The following is an 18,378-nucleotide window of genomic DNA, read 5'->3' as shown; positions in this document are numbered from 1 at the left end:
AGTTTCGGCAAGTTTCGATTAGTATTTTTAATTTCGTACTATACTGGTCGGTACAGTTGAAATCTTCCGTACCGGCCCAGTGGCCGGTATATGTATCATATGTATTTCATACTTGTCCAAACAGCCGTACCGGCCTGTATTTTGATCTGTACCAGCCGATATTTCAGCTTTTAATTTTTTTTTTTCATTTTTTCAAACTATAAACTTATTTTTTGACCCCCAATTCAGATTAAGCTATTTATAATTTATATATATATATTTATATATAATGTATTTATCTATAGACTATTATTTTAGAATATAATTTATTCATAAATCGACTATCCCGAAACGATACACAAAATGGTACCGGTATCGAAATATTTCGTTTCAGTACTTTGACCGGTACGGTATCCGGTACGATATTCAAAACATTGGTTCCGACTCCAATGGAGTTTGAGGAATTTAAAGTCGGATTCAGAGTAACTCCAACTCCAGTATTCGAAGTTCGAAGTCAGAGTCAAAGCCTATGTGGGCTTTGAACTTCGACTTTTTTGTAAATTTTTTTTTTTTTTTTTGAAGTGATGTTTGCTCGAGTGGCGTTTGAGTATGGCTTGAGCGAACGTCACATTTATTGTTCGCTCGAGTATGGCTCTAGCGAATGTTACACAGATTGCTCACTCGAGTCCATTTTCTACTCCGATCAGAGCTTTGACTCCGAGCTGGAGGGAGTTTTGACCTCAAAGGTCGGCATTTCAACTCCGTCAGAGTCAGAGTCCACCCCTAATCCAATCCAAGTGTCCATAAAATCATTAAAAAAACACATGCTAAAAGACATTCACTCAATCTTGCTACAAATAATTTTATGAAACTTTCATGACTTGGTAACATGTCAATATCTTTGAAATATAATCAGCTTTAAAATTTATAAGCCAAACCTACGATTTGGCAGGAAAAGCGCTATATTTTTCTTCAATAAATCTTCTTAAGTTGGTAGCATATATAGTATTTTCTGTGTAACAATGTTGGAGATGAAACTATATCCCAATACTGAGGCATAATTAGTTTCATTTTTCTTGAGGTAAATAACATTTAACTACAAAAACAGTACAATAATCACACTTGAGTTGTATATATAAAACACAATTATAAAGGGTTGTTGAACATTAAAAAGAAAATGAAGCGAACGATGCGGTTTCAAAGGTGAGAAGTAAAAACCAATCTTCTGCACTAAGAAATGCCACCCCCACACAAAAGTACTCAGTCCAACCAAAAAAATTGAGAAAGACAACATATATTCAAAAGGTATTAATTCTCCAGAAACTTAACATATGAATATACTGTATAACAGGTCACTATACTTAACAAAAAAAAAAAAGGGAAAAAAACTAGGTCACAACACTGAAATATAGAGAAGCCCATTACAAATATCATAACAAAAAACTACAGAGGAAATGACAAACTGGAGAATTATTGGAAAGATTACCAATTCCTTGAGGAAAAGGATGAGTTGGAACCCCATATGCTGAATTCATAAAGTTTCCCGTCAAGGGAGCCGGGATGAAAGGTCTATATCCCCCACAAGCAGTTCCCATAAACCCAGGCCCAGGATATGGCTTGTATATGAGTCCTTCAGATGGAGAGACTACAGGGATTAGGGATTAACCATTGATTATCAGGTGACTGATGGAAGTACCACGAACCCATTTTATTATCAGTAGCCACAGGAGCTGGCTGCGAGTTTCCAAGATAAGGCCCACAATTTGAAGGCTGATTGCCATTTTTAGCGGAAGAAACAGATGTCTTCCCAACTGTATTTTCTGCAGAACGTTCCATTTTATGGTTTTCCTTCTCGGAATCGTCTTTGCACTTTGAAATGTATGATGGCAGTTTTACAACATACTTGGATGGAAGTTTCTTTGCAGGAGAATCCTTCAACGAAGGTTTGCCAAGAAAAGCATCATTTTCAAGCAAAACATGCGGTGATCCAGCAATCAGTTGTTGGACCTGTTTGAATATAAATAACTAAGTTGCATTCTTCTCATGTGAATAATATATATAATCAAAGCGTTTTAAGATCATAAAAAGCTAAGCAACAGAGTCAAAGGCCACCTTACCTTTATCAGTCTATGCAACTCAAATACTTGCAAGGCAAACACTCTTCATCAAATGAAGCCTCCATAAACATATAACCAACCAAGGGTAATACAAGAAAATAAGCCAGACAATAGAGCAGAATGAAGCACCAGATAGCATCAACTCAAGGACCATCACATAGACCAAAGCAACCCACACAAATGGAGGTGCAATTAGAGACTAAGGGCAGGTTTGGGGGGTGAGATGAGAATTTTGTGTTTTGTTTTAGTGTTTAAAATATTATGTTTTAGTATTATTATTGTATTGGGATTTGAAAAAGTTGAATTTGAATTTGAAAAAGTTAAATTTTTTATTATATTTTATATGAGGATTTGAAAAAGGTGTAATGATGAAATGAGATGAGATGAGATGAGAATTTTGTGTCTCATCCCATCCCCCAAACCTGTCCTAAGGCCTTGTTTGGTTACACAAACCATCTCAACTCACCTCATCTCATCTAATCATTACAACTTTCTCAAACTCTCACACAAAATACGATAAACAATTCAATTTTTACAAATCTCAAAACAAAAATAATATTAAAAAATTATATTCTAACAATATTTTATTCAACTTTCAACTTCCATCTTATCTCATTTGTATAACCAAACGAGGCTTAAGTGGTTAGTGGGTTGAATTGTAGTTTAAGAAGTCCCTCACATATCCTCACTCAAAACACAAAGCTTAGTGTGTATTTATTTTAGAGGAATGCCTTACTATAATCCATATGTCACACATGACTATATCACAACCTATGCCATTTATTTTATAAGTATCACAACCTGCACCATTTGCTGAAAAAGAAAGAACAAAGCAGAAAGAGAGACAAGGTTCTCGGAACACAAAGTATCTGTGTGCTACTAACTAAAGTAAATAGGAAGCTATATAAAAGATTTAGTGCAGACAAATGAAATAGGAAGCTATATGAAAGATGCAGCTTCTAGCATAAACAATTTGCAATTCAAACAAGGTACATGATTTACACTTCTTTCTTCCGAAGAAATAAAGCATTAAAATTATTACAACAAGAATGTCTAAATCACTTGTTAGTCACTCAGATACAATCTTTTGATTAGATTCAATCCTCAGTACAATGAAACCAAACAAGATGAGCAAGGTGAAGCTCAACAATTTGCATGTACACATGTACAGTTTAGTTTTCTTTGCACGGACAGAACATCTAAGAATGTATGCTCAGAGTGCAGATAAAAAGAATATGAATGGAAACCCCAGAAAAACCTCCAATGCAGAACACCAAAATACTACATATGAGAAATTCGCCTGTCGCCATGTCTACTAACAATCTTACAATTTCAACATTATCCAAAATTCACCCAACAACAGCTCCAAGGATCATGCCCATCGCTTGCTCCTCCTCTTGCTCCATGCCCTTGATTGCCATTATAGGAATAGTTCCTCTGTGTTCAGTAGGATTTGAAGCAATAATAACCCGAGACAGGTATATATCCGAAAATGCAGACGCAAATGGACAATAAATAATCAGATGATCCACTGTCTCGGGGGTCAGCTAGTGAAAAGTAACTCTATTAGGATCGCACATCTCCCTATTGTAAGATAATCCAGCACTGTTAAAATGTTATCGAGGGTATTTGTACACAAAAAATGCCACTTTCGTTGGGATCTTGGAACAGCACACTGAGCTCTCGCTCCTTCAAAGCCATAATTGCAACTCTACAGTTTAAATAGATACACCTATACTCCTATTTAGTTTTTTATACTGCACTCAAAAATCTTTGCTGCAATTTTATTCTTTGTTTTTCTACAGTAGCTTCATCTCATTACAAACAAAGCCCAACTTTCATTACATTGCAACAGACTACCGTAACACTAGATTTCAAGAGGGTTCATAACACTAATAAACAAAGCCATTTTTCACAGACAAACAAACAAAAAAGAAAAAAGCAACCTAGAGCAACAACCCAGCTAAATGTTTTATGAAAGAAAAATCCAAAAAGCCAACAACAAGCCATTCTCTTACTCAGAAATGCAGATGACAGACTACACTTAAAACTCAGATGAGAAAATGCACGTAGGCACCAAAGACTGCAAGAGAAATTGACAAGGGATCGAAGACCGCAAGAGAAGATTCTCTGGTTTGGGGCTCGGAAGACTGCAGCAAAAAAAGATCTGGTTTGGGGCTCGGAAGACGGCAAGCGAAATGCTCTGGTTTGGGGCTCAGTTTCTTCTTCGAAATGTAAATTTCTCCCTCCCTCCCGCGTTATGTTTCTGGGTTATTTTTCTTTTGTTTTTTTTTTATTTTTTTCTTTAATATTAACGGCTGTGCCACATCAGCCGCGAGACCGCAAAGGGAATACGAGTCAGTGGTATATAGCAGTGCTGATTCAACAAATCTCCCAAAATAAAAAAATGTACTATAAAGAGATTTTTAAATAAAATTATGTCACGTAAATAAAATATAGTATAAAAAGGCTTTTAAATAAAATTATTTTTTTTAAAATATTTATTTATCTCAAAATTTAACTCTTTTTCCCATGTTATGCTCGTGACTTTAAGAATATTCATGTTTCACACGTGTCATTGGTATGATTAGAGATAATAAAATTTAAAATAATATAAATAATATACTATTTTTTTAACAAGTTTTTTATACTCTTTTGAAAAAGTTGGTCACTTTGTCTTTACTTCAAGGTTTTGGACCTTTGGACCAAAAACAGTGAATACTTTGCAAGATGAGGTAAAAACCAGTGTACTTTTGTTACCAAATACAGCTGGATTCACTTGTGAGCCACAAAAAGGTGGGCCCAGATCATGATTCGACCTACTTCACAAGGCCATCAGGCCTATTCGGATGAGGCAATGCTGGGAAGTTGGGAACACCCTGAAGTTGAATGATGAGGCCCGTGGACAAGCATAGCTATTTTTTTTTCAAAAAATCTAATCAATTTTTTACTATTCACACAACCTCCACGTTCCACGTTATTTTTAATTTTTATTTTTTTTTATTAAATATTTATTATATGAATAATGAATAAAAAATTTAAAATAATTTAAAAAAAATAAACTCAAAAAAAAAATTTTTTAAAAATATTAAAAATTTAAAAATTTTAAAAAAGTGTAGAGTGTGAAGTGTGGTGGAGGTTGTGTAGCAAATCTTTTTTTTTTTTTTTTATGGGTCGATTAGATTACAAACAACGTTACACTTTTTAGATATTTTAAATGTTTTATCCAAATTTTAGGATTGCAAAGAAATTAGGCATATAAAAAAATCTATAATTTCTACGGTTCACCAAATAATTAGCTTAGATGCTTAAATTATATGTTTATTTCTTCTTTTAAGTCTTAAAATTTAAATAATATTTTTGACAATAAATCATGGATATTAAGGGCAGGTTTGGAGGGTAGGATGAGACACAAAATTCTCATCTCATCTCATTTCATCATTATACCCTTTTTAAATCCTCATACAAAATATAATTAACAATTTAACTTTTTCAAATCTCAATTTAACTTTTTTAAATCTCAATACAATACTAATACCAAAACATAATATTTTAAACACTAAAATAAAACACAAAATTTTCATCTCACTCTCCAAACCTACCTTAACATTGCGCACGCCTTTTAGGGAGTATACATCCAGTCAGATTTTTTTTAGTCTAGTTTGAAACTCAGAAATCCAGGTATTTTTTTTTTTTAAAAAAAAAAAATTGAATTTTTGTTTCAAAATGACATTATTTTGTATGTACAAAAGCTAGAGTTAAAAAAAAAATAGAGTTGAAACCAAATATCGGTTACAATCCTGATATCCAATTCTAAAAGATACCTGACTAGATTGAAACGGGTTTTACGGGTATCTGCTCAGTTTTAAAAGTCCAAGTTTGGATCTGAATACACATCCCATCGCACTTAATGAAAGAGTTCTATCTTTAAATAGAATTATTATTCCTTCTTTAGCACCATTATGTCTTTAACCTTCATAATTTCTGCGCAAACTTGGTGCACATAACCCATGGTTTTCATCCTCTTACTTACGAACTCTCATATGTTAGATGGGAAAAAAAACTCCTCACCACAAAGTGTTCGTTCAACAAGGTAGTGGCCGCAGCCAAATGTTAACATGATATGAGCTGGCTAAGCTAACAAGCTCAACAGGGAAAAATATGAACTCTCATCTCACAAAGGCTTGGTTAATGGCAGTGGATCAATAACATGATAGTTTCAACAAACACTACTTTATTTGTGAGTTATGCGAAAGTATCATTAGCAAAAGTATCAATAGCAGATTTTTGCACCATATATATTAATGAAACTAGTTTTATAATTTTAAGTTTCATCGAGATAGAACATTATTAATACATGCTTAAATTGCTAAAACAAGCCTAGCCATGCATATATGCATATATGCATATCCAACCATAACCTTTTTCCAACATGGTTGATTGACCTCATGGACATTGAGGGTTTCGACCAGGCCCTCCATAGTAGAAAATAGCCTCCGATTTAGGAGTTGCCGGGAAGTTGGTGGCGGTGTAGCAGTTGGGTTCCTCGGCAAAAACATCTACCCATTCAGGATTCTTCAACCTTAGGTAACTATCCACAATCATGTACTGCCCAACATAAGCTGCTGATCCCCAGCGCCCGGCTGCAAAATCCCCACTCCCCATGGCTGTTGCAGTGTGGGGGTTGTTTCCCTTCACCTTCTTGCTATAAACATCTCCTCCCCATTCAATTGTGGTTGCACTTTTTTTCAAATAAGACAGGATAGATCCCGGCCAATACCCTATTATATCCTGACTAGTGTGTAGCCACCAATTTCCAGTACTTGGATCCTAAAACAAAAAACACATAAGTCGATGCGGTGTAAGAAAAATTCTATTCAACAGCCTTACACTATACACATATTAAGAAAAAAATAAAAAATATCTACTATTTGCGATGAAATTATCGTCGTTGTAGTCACATTCTTTACTCCCAAAATTGTCATCGATTTTATGTCATGTCATGCACAATCAAGGGTTTAGATGCAAATTATTTGTATAGATAACTCCGATCATCATGCAAAAGAGAGGGAGAGAATTTTTACATGGTCCATCATGAGGTTGATCTGATATTGCGGTCCATTTCTCTGTGACAAAGGTCGGAGAATTGCTCCTAATAAGATGGTTTTGCTAGTTTGTACGAACCCAGGGCAAACGAGGTTAATGCAACCTGTCTTTTCGTACCCATCCAACTGACCAAAAATGAACAAAACAAGAAGAAACCAATAAATTCTCATAAATTCGTAGCTAATTACCATTTGTTCCAAGAAGAAAGTATACTCACAGTCCAACGTGCAAAAAGCCGAGGTTCTGCACCACCAAATAATTCTGGGTTGACCTGAAAAAAAAAATAAAAAAAAATAAATAAATAGTGCACAGAATGTTAAGCAGATTCATCGACAATCTTAGAATATATAATTTTTACATTTTTTTTTTTAAAAAAAGTAGAGTCTACCGTTAAAAAATTAATTTTTTCATGTAATCTTCTACTTTTTTTCATAGAAAATGCACAGAACTTTATATCTTAAAGAATAAATATAGATAGAAATTACTATTGGAAGCATCCATTTTACATATATGATGTGACATTATGTAGACCACACATCTCTCCAAGTGAGTGTTGGAAATAATCAATTAGAAGCAACCACGCGGTGACTGCAAAATGTGCATTGTTATAGTGACTTCTCTCTAGCATTACTCTATCTTAAAACTAGCCAATTTGATAGGTCAATTGATTTGCTTGGGTCAGTGCACAAACCATCCAGCCTGCTTCTACACTTTCAAAATTGATGCCGGGGGGTCCGTTCTTAATCCAAATTTGGCCAGTAGTATACTCATCGGCAGATTCAACTCTTGGACTCCAAGCATTTATTCCCCCTCTAGCTCCAACGTAATTGTATCCCTTCGTGACCAGAAATGCAGTCTGGTTCAATAAACAAAATCGCCAAACAAATCAGCACTAGATCAAGCTAAAAGGATCCATAGATATATATATATATATATATAGGACACTTCAAATTTATGGTTGAGAATTTGAACAAATTAATGAGCATGTATGTATATCATGTATTTGATTATATTTTCAAGACAAATTAGGTATAAACATTTGATTCGTTGGCAGCATGTGAAAATTACCGAATGATCGGGCATGGGAAAAATTGGGATTTTGGAGCCATTAAGATGAACAAAATGCCTACTTTGGCCATTTGCTGCTGCTTTCACTGCCCAAGAAGTCCGAGGGCCATCTCTTCCGAAGTGCTCAAGCGAAGCAGCCCTCAACAAGTCTTGCTTTCGTATTCTGCGAATGGGAACGGTTCCCTCTGGACAACTTCCACTCTTTTGCCACGTCTGAGACAGCGCCGGTGCCGGAGAGGAGTCACCTTTCGTGCTTGAAGTCTCATCTTGGATAGTAAAGCTGGGTCTCATCTGCATTTGACTTGGAACATTTGTTACGAGACTCAATGACATAGTAATCTTATGGAATCACATATCCATATATTCCGGAACTATTTGATAATTAGTCGGATAATTCAACTATGATTTGAGTAAAAGAGACAAAAGGGTTATGATCAAGAAAGCAAATGCACCTGAATGGTGTGGTTCCTTAATGCAGGATGATCAAAAGCAGGTTGTTTGTAGATATCCACGCAGTCGATAATCTCTCCATCTTCAGTCTGCAATAACCATTAAAGCATTGGTAGAAATCTTTGGATCATGATAATTGAATTGAGAACAATCTTGGCACGAAAATTGGTAACACCATGAATGATAAAGGAAAAGAACACACATACCTTAATGCTCTTGAGTGCAGGTTTATTGAGAAGCTTCAGTTTCCTATTAACTTCTGATAAAGTTTTTGTAGCTTCAGCTTTCGCATCAACTACACAACTCAAGACAAGCAAAGCCATTGAAAACAACAAAATCATTATCTTTCTTTTCCCCATTCTCTCTCTCTCTCTCTCTCTCTCTCTCCCTCTCTCTCACAAACAAACAAACAGAATGTAATGAGAGTGGCGTTTAAGCTTGAGAGATGGAGATATATAGAAGGTCAGGATAGTTAAACTCTTGCCATTATTTGTAGATATACACAATTAATTAGATGGAACAATTCTGAAAAGAAAGAGGTGGCTCATTAATTACACAAAAACATAATATGTTTAATTGAGTTGACTAGTCATTAAAACTTAGTGTCAATAATTGGTTCAGCTGACCAATCTTACATCTGTTTCCATATAAAAACAAAAATATTAGCTGCAAAATTAAACTTTTTTTTTTTCTAAGCAAGATTGGATGGATATTTTCTGCTATCAAGAAACAACAAACATCTAGATAAAAGGTTTGTTGATATATAACCAAAAATAAGGTTAGTTGTTGCCCATTACACCACAGAATATGCACATCGATTTATAGATCGATGAATTTTGACAAAATTCCAAAACCTTTGAGGGACATAGATGTGCTTGATGTCTTCAATGATGGGGTCAATGTGCCATTAAGTAGAGGTTTCTCTATTGTTTATGACTTCTATTACCAGTTGCAAATCTCCTTCAAAGCTGCAAAATTAAACTATACTAATTGAAACCAAACAAAAAAATGATGTACGAATTCATTTTGAAAATAAATTTTTTCAATTTTTTTCATTCTTGAGACAAAAAAGTCTTTAGCCAATACATTTTAATATTCGGGTCGATCCGTAAACTAGATATGAATACAACAAACGACTTGACCTGACAAGATACAATAAATAAGCATGTTAATTGTGAGTTAATCCGCAAAATTCGTATAACATGAATAAATTTTATTTTTAAATTTTATAAATGTTTTGTCTTAAATGTCTTTTTTTGTTGTTGGGAGTATGCGATATTGATACTAATATTTGACTATGTAATATCTCAAACTATAAACTTGTTTTGTTAATATGTAATTTTATTTTATAAAAATATTAGTTTTTTTTATATATTAATGGTTTGGATATTGATAATAAAATATTTTACCATGAATCCAATTCCAATTATAAATTTTTTTTCAAGCATTGTAAATTATTTATATATAGTTATTCTTGTATTATATATGAAATTATATTGATTGAGTTAAAAAATAAATATACGAGTCAACTCAATATTTTTATATGAAGCTAGTTGGAGTGGGCTAAACAGGTTGGAACGAGTTCATGTTCGAGTTAATCCAATAAAATTAGTTAATATACTAAACGGATCGTGTTGAGTCATCTGTTAATTAAACAGGTTGGATTTGAGTTTTTAGGATCTAACCTATTTAATTAAATTGGTTGGCTTTGAGTAAACTCATAAAGTCTAATACTCATGATTTGACACGATACGAACATGATTCACAAATACGAATTAATTGACACATCTACATGAATGTTTTTTTTTTTTTACCAAAATGGGTTGGATTATAGAGTTTTTTTTTCCTTTTAATTTAGGTCAACTCTAGGATTTAGTTATTAAGATTTTAGCTATTCATTTTTCAACTGAAAAAAGCTCAAAGTCTGAATACTCGAGACGGGGAACTAAAGAGATACCTTTAACCCATATTAGTTAGTCCAACTCTACTATCTCAATAGGACTAATGCATACTTCTTTTAGCTGCTAGAGTTTAGAATGTGAGGGATTTATTAGATAAATAAATTGCAGTTTTATTAAATATTTAATATTATCCAAAAAACTCAAATAAGTAACAATAAATAAATATTATAGAACCATCTCTCAGTGTATGCCCAATAATTCGAATAAAACTAAACTCCAAAATATTTAATCCTTGGTATCATGATACTAATCAACATTTTAAACTCGTCAGCCATATTTGGAAACTGTCTTTAGCAGTCAATATCATTTTTGGGGTTTCTAATTAAGACTTGATGAGTTTATAACTTTAATAAATATATAGTTAGAGAAATGCTACAAGAAAGTCTTACACCATACACCTCCATCAAATCAACATATAATTTGTTATTTTTACCCTTCTATTTTAGCACACAAATATTTAAGCATTAAGATAAAACAACAAACATGAAAAATCAAATATTGATTAAGTGGAGGTATGTGGTGGATTCCATATAAAATTTTTCGTATAGTTAACAAGTCATTAAGGTTGCGTTTGGATGTTAAACTGAGTTGAGTTGAGATGATAAAATATTGTTAGAATTTTATTTTTTAATAATATTATTATTTTTAGATTTGAAAAAGTTGAATTGTTTATTATATTTTGTGTTAAAATTTGAAAAAAATTGTAATGATGAGTTGAGATGAGTTTGATAACCAAACGTACTGTGTTTTTTTTTTTTTAATTTTTGTAGTTTATCGATATGTACTTAATCAAGCAGGATAAAATTGATCAAAACAAAAAGATGACAATGAAAATAAAAATATCAAGTACGTGGTGGAGCAAAACTAGATTAATCAAAGACTGAAGAGAAAGAGATAATGAAAAAAAAAAAATTAACAGTGAAAATAAAAAGGGAGTAGTTTAGAATTTTTAACAAAATATAAAGGATATTATGCAGGTTTTGGTCAAGTTCTCATTAATCCCCACTCTTCATCTCATTTCTCCCTAAAGTTTGTACTATCCGATGAAGTAAACTCTACAACATTTATTACTAATAGTGTGAATTTTTTCGAACATGTACTATTGAAATAAGTCTCACTTCACATGTCTATCTCATGTATCTTATTGAAGAGCTCGAGTTTGGACAAGAACTTAATGCCAAAGTATCTTTTTCCATTCCCTCCTATCTATTACATTCCAACTGTAAAAAGGGATTATAATTGGTAGTTAAGTTTGGTACATTTATTTAACAAAAATGAGTCGTACTACACAGAAGTCTCACACTCTGCACACCACTTAAAAATATGTAATTTTATTTTTTTATCTTCATATTTCATATTTTATGAGATGTGAGAGTAAAAGAGTAAAATCAAATATTTTTAAGTGATGTGCAAGAGTGTGGAGTTTATGTTTAGAATTTTTCAACAAAAATATAACAAGCCCCAGAAATAACTTTTCATCAAATTACCATCCTAGCAGACATTATAAGTCCTTAATTATGGGCATATAAAATTTTTTCCAGGCCCTCCAAAATAAAACTCAGGATCTTCAACATAATCACTCACATAATAAGCATCATAACAGTTGTACTCATCCTTGTAAGTTTCAACCCAATCTGGGAACTTCAAGGCAGCAGAATTGTCATGAATTCGCATTCTTTTTATCCAACCTGAATTGCCCCAGTTAGGGTCTGGGAAGTTTCCATTACCCATTGCTGTTGCAGTGTGGGGAGCATGACCCAGTTTGGAGCTGTATACTTCACCTCCCCACTCCACAGCTACTGCTTGGTAGCTCAAAGCTCTGAATAATTCAGGTGGCCAATAACCAATGTTGATTCCATCTCCATACTGCAGCCACCAATTCCCCGTTCTCGGATCCTAAAGTCAAAAGGTAAGATAGTAAATAGCAAGATGGTTATACGAATGATGAATAACATTACTCGAAAAGAAAAAAAAAAAAAAAGGTAGAAGTAGTGAAGTTCATTTCCTCACCTTAAAGATGTAAATGGTTATTTGATATGGAAGTTGATCAAGCAATGAGATTGGATGAACTGCTGCTCCAAGAGCAATTATATGGCTGGTTTGAACAAAACCAGGACAAGTGAGATCAAAGCAACCTGTTGTCTTCGAAGCATCAGCCTAAAAGAACAGAATTATCATATTTTTTACGTGTCTGTCTCCAAAGAAACTACTACAAAATCGTTAAATGGGGTGAAGTGTGGAGTCCTGCATATTCAAACTCAAGAACTCTAAACAAAAACACTCATCATTACATCTGATTTAGAGCTTTATGGTATTTTAACATATGGTTGCTGTAATTTACCGTCCAATATGCAAATAAACGACTCTGTCTGTCCCCATATATGCTTGGATTTACCTGAAGAGTAACAAATGGTTACATATTAAAGATATATACTGAGTTGAAAAGGCTAAAATACTTGAGGATTCATCATGATACACAAGTAAATACAACTATATTAGCAGTAGTGCAGCAACTCAAGGAACCCTTAGATGCTCAAGTAACTCTAGAGTGGTTATGCTAATTACCGCCCATCCAGCTTCAATGCTCTCAAAATCATGGTTAGGGCCACTGAGAAGACGAACTTGAGAAGTACTGTACTCATCATCCGACTCAACGTAGGGGTTCCAAACTTTGATATCTCCTTTTGCTCCCAAGTATCTGTAACCATCTGTCACCAATATTGCCTTCTGATTCACGTAACCCTGAGTCAGACTATCGAAAGAGCAATATTGCAGAAGTATTCTAGAATAAAAAAAATATGTTTGTGGGGCACAGAAAGAAATTGTAATTCTCAAAATTGAGAGTAAGGCTTAGTACCGAGTGATTCATTTGTAGAAGGTTTGAGTTCTGACTGCCATTTAGCTGAGCAACTTGATGCAGAAAGCTTGGTTTCTTCCTTCCATAGTTCTCAACTGAATTGCCAGCTTTAAATTGATCACTTCTTCGAATCCTTCTAATGGGGATTGTTCCCTTGGGACAGCTTCCACTTTTCTGCCATAGTTGTGATGTAACAGTCACGGAAGAGACTTCATGATCCCATTTTGACTTTGTTTTGGTCTCGCTTGGATCATAGCTAGGTGTCATCTACAAGAAGAGGCAATGCTGTGAGTCCAAGTAATGCTACCTAATCTTACAAAAGAGCTTTTTTACTTGTATATCTGGAAAGAAAACACACTCTACACTGTTAATATGAAAGGATTTGATTTGCAGGATAATTTAATTTTTAATTTCTTTTACAAATTAAATCTTGTCATGCTAGCAGTGTAGAGAATGATATGTATATACACACATGAGCACACACCCAAGAAAGGTAATAGGGGGGGGACCTGAATGGTGTGATTCCTTAAAGCAGGATGCTCAAAGGCTGGCTGCTTATAGATGTCTATGCAATCAATAGTATCTCCATCTGCACTCTATACACCAGTATAATTAAGCATACTTTCCAGATTCCACCAAAAATTGAAGCAAAAGTTAAAACCAATAAGTCCATTTTGGAATGCTGGTGATGAGCTTTCAAATAGTATTTTTTCAAACAATATTTTTCAAACCCCGTTTTTCAAAAGCTGTATCAATTTTTCTCAAGCCTTTTAACCTCTGGCCATGAGCTTAACAAATCATTCCAACAAGGGAAGAAAAAGAAAAGGAAGGAAGAGTTAACAAGAACAAAAGTACATGTATACTTGTTACTGCATGCCTATTGATGCGATTTAATTATTTTCCTTTCAACTTCCAAAACTTTCTGCCTTGAGACTGTCTTACCATTCACAACACCCTGAAAAACTTGACCATGTCTTTGAACTTCAAACTATGAGAACAGAACCTTTTTCCCATTTTTTTTATCTATCCCCACAAGAAACTTCTTCAATTTGACACTAACTTCAAAAAAACATTGATCCTTGAAACTCTTCTAATGGAAAATTTATGAAAGTATCTTTCAAAGTAGCTTAATGTCCTGGCATCCAACATGGTACATTTTATGAACTTGTCAGTGCTGGCAGTACTTAGTCATTCTAAAACCAAATACCGTATGTAGTTCGGATTACAGTTTAGACGTTCAAATGTATTGGTGATATGGAGGGACGATATCATCAAAGTTTGCATGATTCACCTTTCCAATCATCAGATTTTCATTTACATCTTCGAATTTCAAAATGCAATATGGATCATAGAAGAACACATGAATGAATCTCAGTCGTCATAGAAATGGTGCTGTGTTGTATTTTTTTTTTTTTAAAAAAAAGGTCTCTGAAAAGGTTAGTATCAATATAATGTTATTAAAATTGAGCTTTGCTTATATTTCTATGTTAAAATATTATGTAAAATTAGAAGAAAAAAATGATCTCAAATAAATAATGAAACAAAAACTATACCCTTTATATGGTTCAATGGGCGATATCATTAATCATAACAAGCTACAACATAAAGCCTCAGAGTTACAAAGAACAAATTACAACATAAAATCGCAGAGTTACATGAAACAAGTTACACCATACAGAGTTACTTGCTACAAAAATGATATTTTTTGGGACAAAAACAGTATTTATGTTGTAGTGAGAGGTAGATATAGTTGGATTGAGAACAATCTTGGCATGGAAATAGGTAACACAATGAATGATAAAGGAAAAGAACACACATACCTTAATGCTCTTGAGTGCAGGTTTATTGAGTAGCTTCAGTTTCCTATTAACTTCTGATAAAGTTTTTGTAGCTTCAGCTTTCGCATCAACTACACAACTCAAGACAAGCAAAGCCATTGAAAACAACAAAATCATTATCTTTCTTTTCCCCATTCTCTCTCTCTCTCTCTCTCACAAACAAACAAACAGAATGTAATGAGAGTGACGTTTAAGCTTGAGAGATGGAGATATATAGAAGGTCAGGATAGTTAAACTCTTGCCATTATTTGTAGATTATTGGATATACACAATTAATTAGATGGAACAATTCTGGAAAGAGAGATGTCACCAAAACTGATATAATTACGAGCCTGGCTCAGTAATCAATTAACATGAAGGATTGGAGGTGGCTCATTAATTACACAAAAACATAATATGTTTAATTGAGTTGACTAAGTCATTAAAACTGAGTATCAATAATTGGTTCTCCTGAGTAATCTTACATCTGTTTCCTTCTAAAAACAAAAATATGAGCTGCAAAATTTAAACTATACTAATTGAAACCAAACAAAAAAAATGCTGTACGAATTCATTTTGTAAATAAATTTTTTTAATTTTTTTCATTCTTGAGACAAAAAAGTCTTTCTTTATTGGCCAATACATTTTAATATTCGCGTCGACTCGTGAACCAGATACAAACACGATACAAACTAAGCGGGTTTGAATTTGATAAAAATAGATTTGTATCAAAACAAATTGACTTGACAAGATACGAGAAATGAGCGTGTCAATTGCGGTTCAACCCGCAGAACCCGAATAACATGAATAAATTATATTTTTAAATTTTATAAATGTTTAGTCTTAAATGTCTTTTTCCCTTAATCAAGCAGGATAAAATTGATAAATCCAAATTGATCAAAACCAAAAGATGACAATAAAAATAAAAATATCAAATATGTGGTGGAGCAAAATATGTCCTTAATTATGGGCATATATAATTTTTTCCAGGCCCTCCATAATAAAACTCAGGATCTTCAACATAATCACTCGCATAATAAGCATCATAACAGTTGTACTCATCCGAGTAAGCTTCAACCCAATCTGGGAACTTCAAGGCAACAAAATTGTCATGAATTTGCATTCTTTTTATCCAACCTGAATTGCCCCAATCAGGCTCTGGGAAGTTTCCACTACCCATTGCTGTTGCAGTGTGGGGAGCATGACCAGTTTGGAGCTGTATACTTCACCTCCCCGCTCCACAGCTACTGCTTGGGAGCTCAAATCTCTGGATAATTCAGGTGGCCAATAACCAATGTTGGTTCTTTCTCCATACTGCAGCCACCAATTACCCGTGTTCGGATCCTAAGTCAAAAGGTAAGATAGTAAATAGCAAGATGGTTAAAAGAATGATGAATAACATTACTCGAAAAGAAAAAAAAGGTAGAAGTAGTGAAGCTCATTTCCTCACCTTAAAGATGTAAATGGTTATTTGATGTAGAAGTTGACCGGGCAATGAGATTGGATGAATTGCTGCTCCAAGAGAAATTATATGGCTGGTTTGAACAAAACCAGGACAAGTGAGATCAAAGCAACCTGTTGTCTTCGAAGCATCAGCCTAAAAGAACAGAATTATCATATTTTTTACGTGTCTGTCTCCAAAGAAACTACTACAAAATCATTAAATGGGGTGGAGTGTGGAGTCCATATTCAAACTCAAGTACTCTGAACAAAAACACTCATCATTACATCTGATTTAGAGCTTTATGGTATTTTAACATATGATTGCTGTAATTTACCATCCAATATGCAAATAAACGACTCTGTCTGTCCCCATATATGCTTGGATTTACCTGAAGAGTAACAAATGGTTACATACTAAAGATATACACTGAGCTGAAAAGGCTAAAATACTTAAGGATTCATCATGATACACAAGTAAATACAACTATATTAGCAGTAGTGCAGCAACTCAAGGAACCCTTAGATGCTCAAGTAATCCTAGAGTGGTTATGCTAATTACCGCCCATCCAGCTTCAATGCTCTCAAAATCATGGTTAGGGCCACTGACAAGACATACTCCAGACTCAACGTAGGGGTTCCAAACTTTGATATCTCCTTTTGCTCCCAAGTATCTGTAACCATATGCTTATAGATGTCTATGTAATAATCAATAGTATCTCCATCTGCTAATTAAGCATACTTTCCAGATTCCACCAAAAATCGAAGCAAAAGTTAAAATCAATAAGTCCATTTTGCAATGCTGGTGATGAGCTTTCAAATGGTATACTTTTTCAAACAATATTTTTCAACTCCCCTTTTTCAAAAGCTATCAAATTTTCTCAAGCCTTTTAACCTCTGGTATTCTACTCATATTACTTTCTGGCCATGAGCTTAACAAATCATTCCAACAAGGGAAGAAAAAGAAAAGGAAGGAAGAGTTAACAAGAACAAAAGTACCTGTAGTATACTTTTTACCGCATGCCTTCTGATGCGATTTATTCTCCTTTCAACTTCCAAAACCTTCTGCCTAGAGACTGTCTTACCATTCACAACCCCATAACAGATTAGTAACACCCTGAAAAACTTAACCATGTCTTTCAACTTTAAACCATGAGAAGAGAACCTTTTTCCCATTTTTTTTTTTAATCTATCCCCACAAGAAACTTCTTCAATTTGACACTAACTTCAGAAAAACATTGATCCTTGAAACTCTTCTAATGGAAAATTTATGAAAGTATCTTTCAAAGTAGCTTAATGTCCTGGCATCCAAGAAGGTACATTTTATGAAGCTTTCACAGGCAGTACTTAGTCATTCTAAAACCAAATTCTATATGTAGTTTGGATTACAGTTTAGACATTCAAATTTATTGGTGATATGGAGGGACAGTATCATCAAAGTTTGCATGATTCACCTTTCCAATCATCAGATTTCCATTTACATCTTCGAATTTCATGTAATATGGATCTTACAAGAACACATGAATGAATCTCAGTCGTCATAGAAATGGTGCTGTGTTGTTTTTTTTTTTTTTTAAAGGTCT

At 33.8% G+C, this 18,378-nt stretch overlaps 2 protein-coding genes and 2 pseudogenes across 2 annotated transcripts; all 4 read right to left on the bottom strand.

Annotated features, from left to right (window-relative positions):
* Positions 1-682: 682 nt before the first annotated feature.
* Positions 683-3,517, bottom strand: LOC109001575 (annotated as a pseudogene).
* Positions 3,518-6,435: 2,918 nt separating this feature from the next.
* LOC109014529 lies at positions 6,436-9,095 on the bottom strand. Its single transcript, XM_018997025.2, has 7 exons — positions 8,927-9,095; positions 8,723-8,809; positions 8,271-8,561; positions 7,894-8,058; positions 7,420-7,473; positions 7,181-7,327; positions 6,436-6,926 (listed from the first exon to the last, which is right to left on the bottom strand). The coding sequence occupies exons 1-7, from the start codon at positions 9,077-9,079 to the stop codon at positions 6,543-6,545; spliced, it is 1,281 nt and encodes a 426-aa protein (XP_018852570.2). The 5' UTR covers positions 9,080-9,095; the 3' UTR covers positions 6,436-6,542.
* Positions 9,096-12,196: 3,101 nt separating this feature from the next.
* On the bottom strand, positions 12,197-15,519 carry LOC109014539. Its single transcript, XM_018997040.2, has 7 exons — positions 15,359-15,519; positions 14,048-14,134; positions 13,539-13,805; positions 13,247-13,408; positions 13,023-13,076; positions 12,692-12,838; positions 12,197-12,577 (listed from the first exon to the last, which is right to left on the bottom strand). The coding sequence occupies exons 1-7, from the start codon at positions 15,509-15,511 to the stop codon at positions 12,197-12,199; spliced, it is 1,251 nt and encodes a 416-aa protein (XP_018852585.2). The 5' UTR covers positions 15,512-15,519.
* An 800-nt stretch (positions 15,520-16,319) lies between these two features.
* LOC109014540 lies at positions 16,320-17,929 on the bottom strand (annotated as a pseudogene).
* Between the last annotated feature and the right edge of the window lie 449 nt (positions 17,930-18,378).

The sequence above is a fragment of the Juglans regia genome, chromosome 6 (genome assembly GCF_001411555.2).
Source record: "Juglans regia cultivar Chandler chromosome 6, Walnut 2.0, whole genome shotgun sequence".
NCBI lineage: Eukaryota > Viridiplantae > Streptophyta > Magnoliopsida > Fagales > Juglandaceae > Juglans > Juglans regia.
This window is presented reverse-complemented; position numbering and strand designations above follow the sequence as displayed.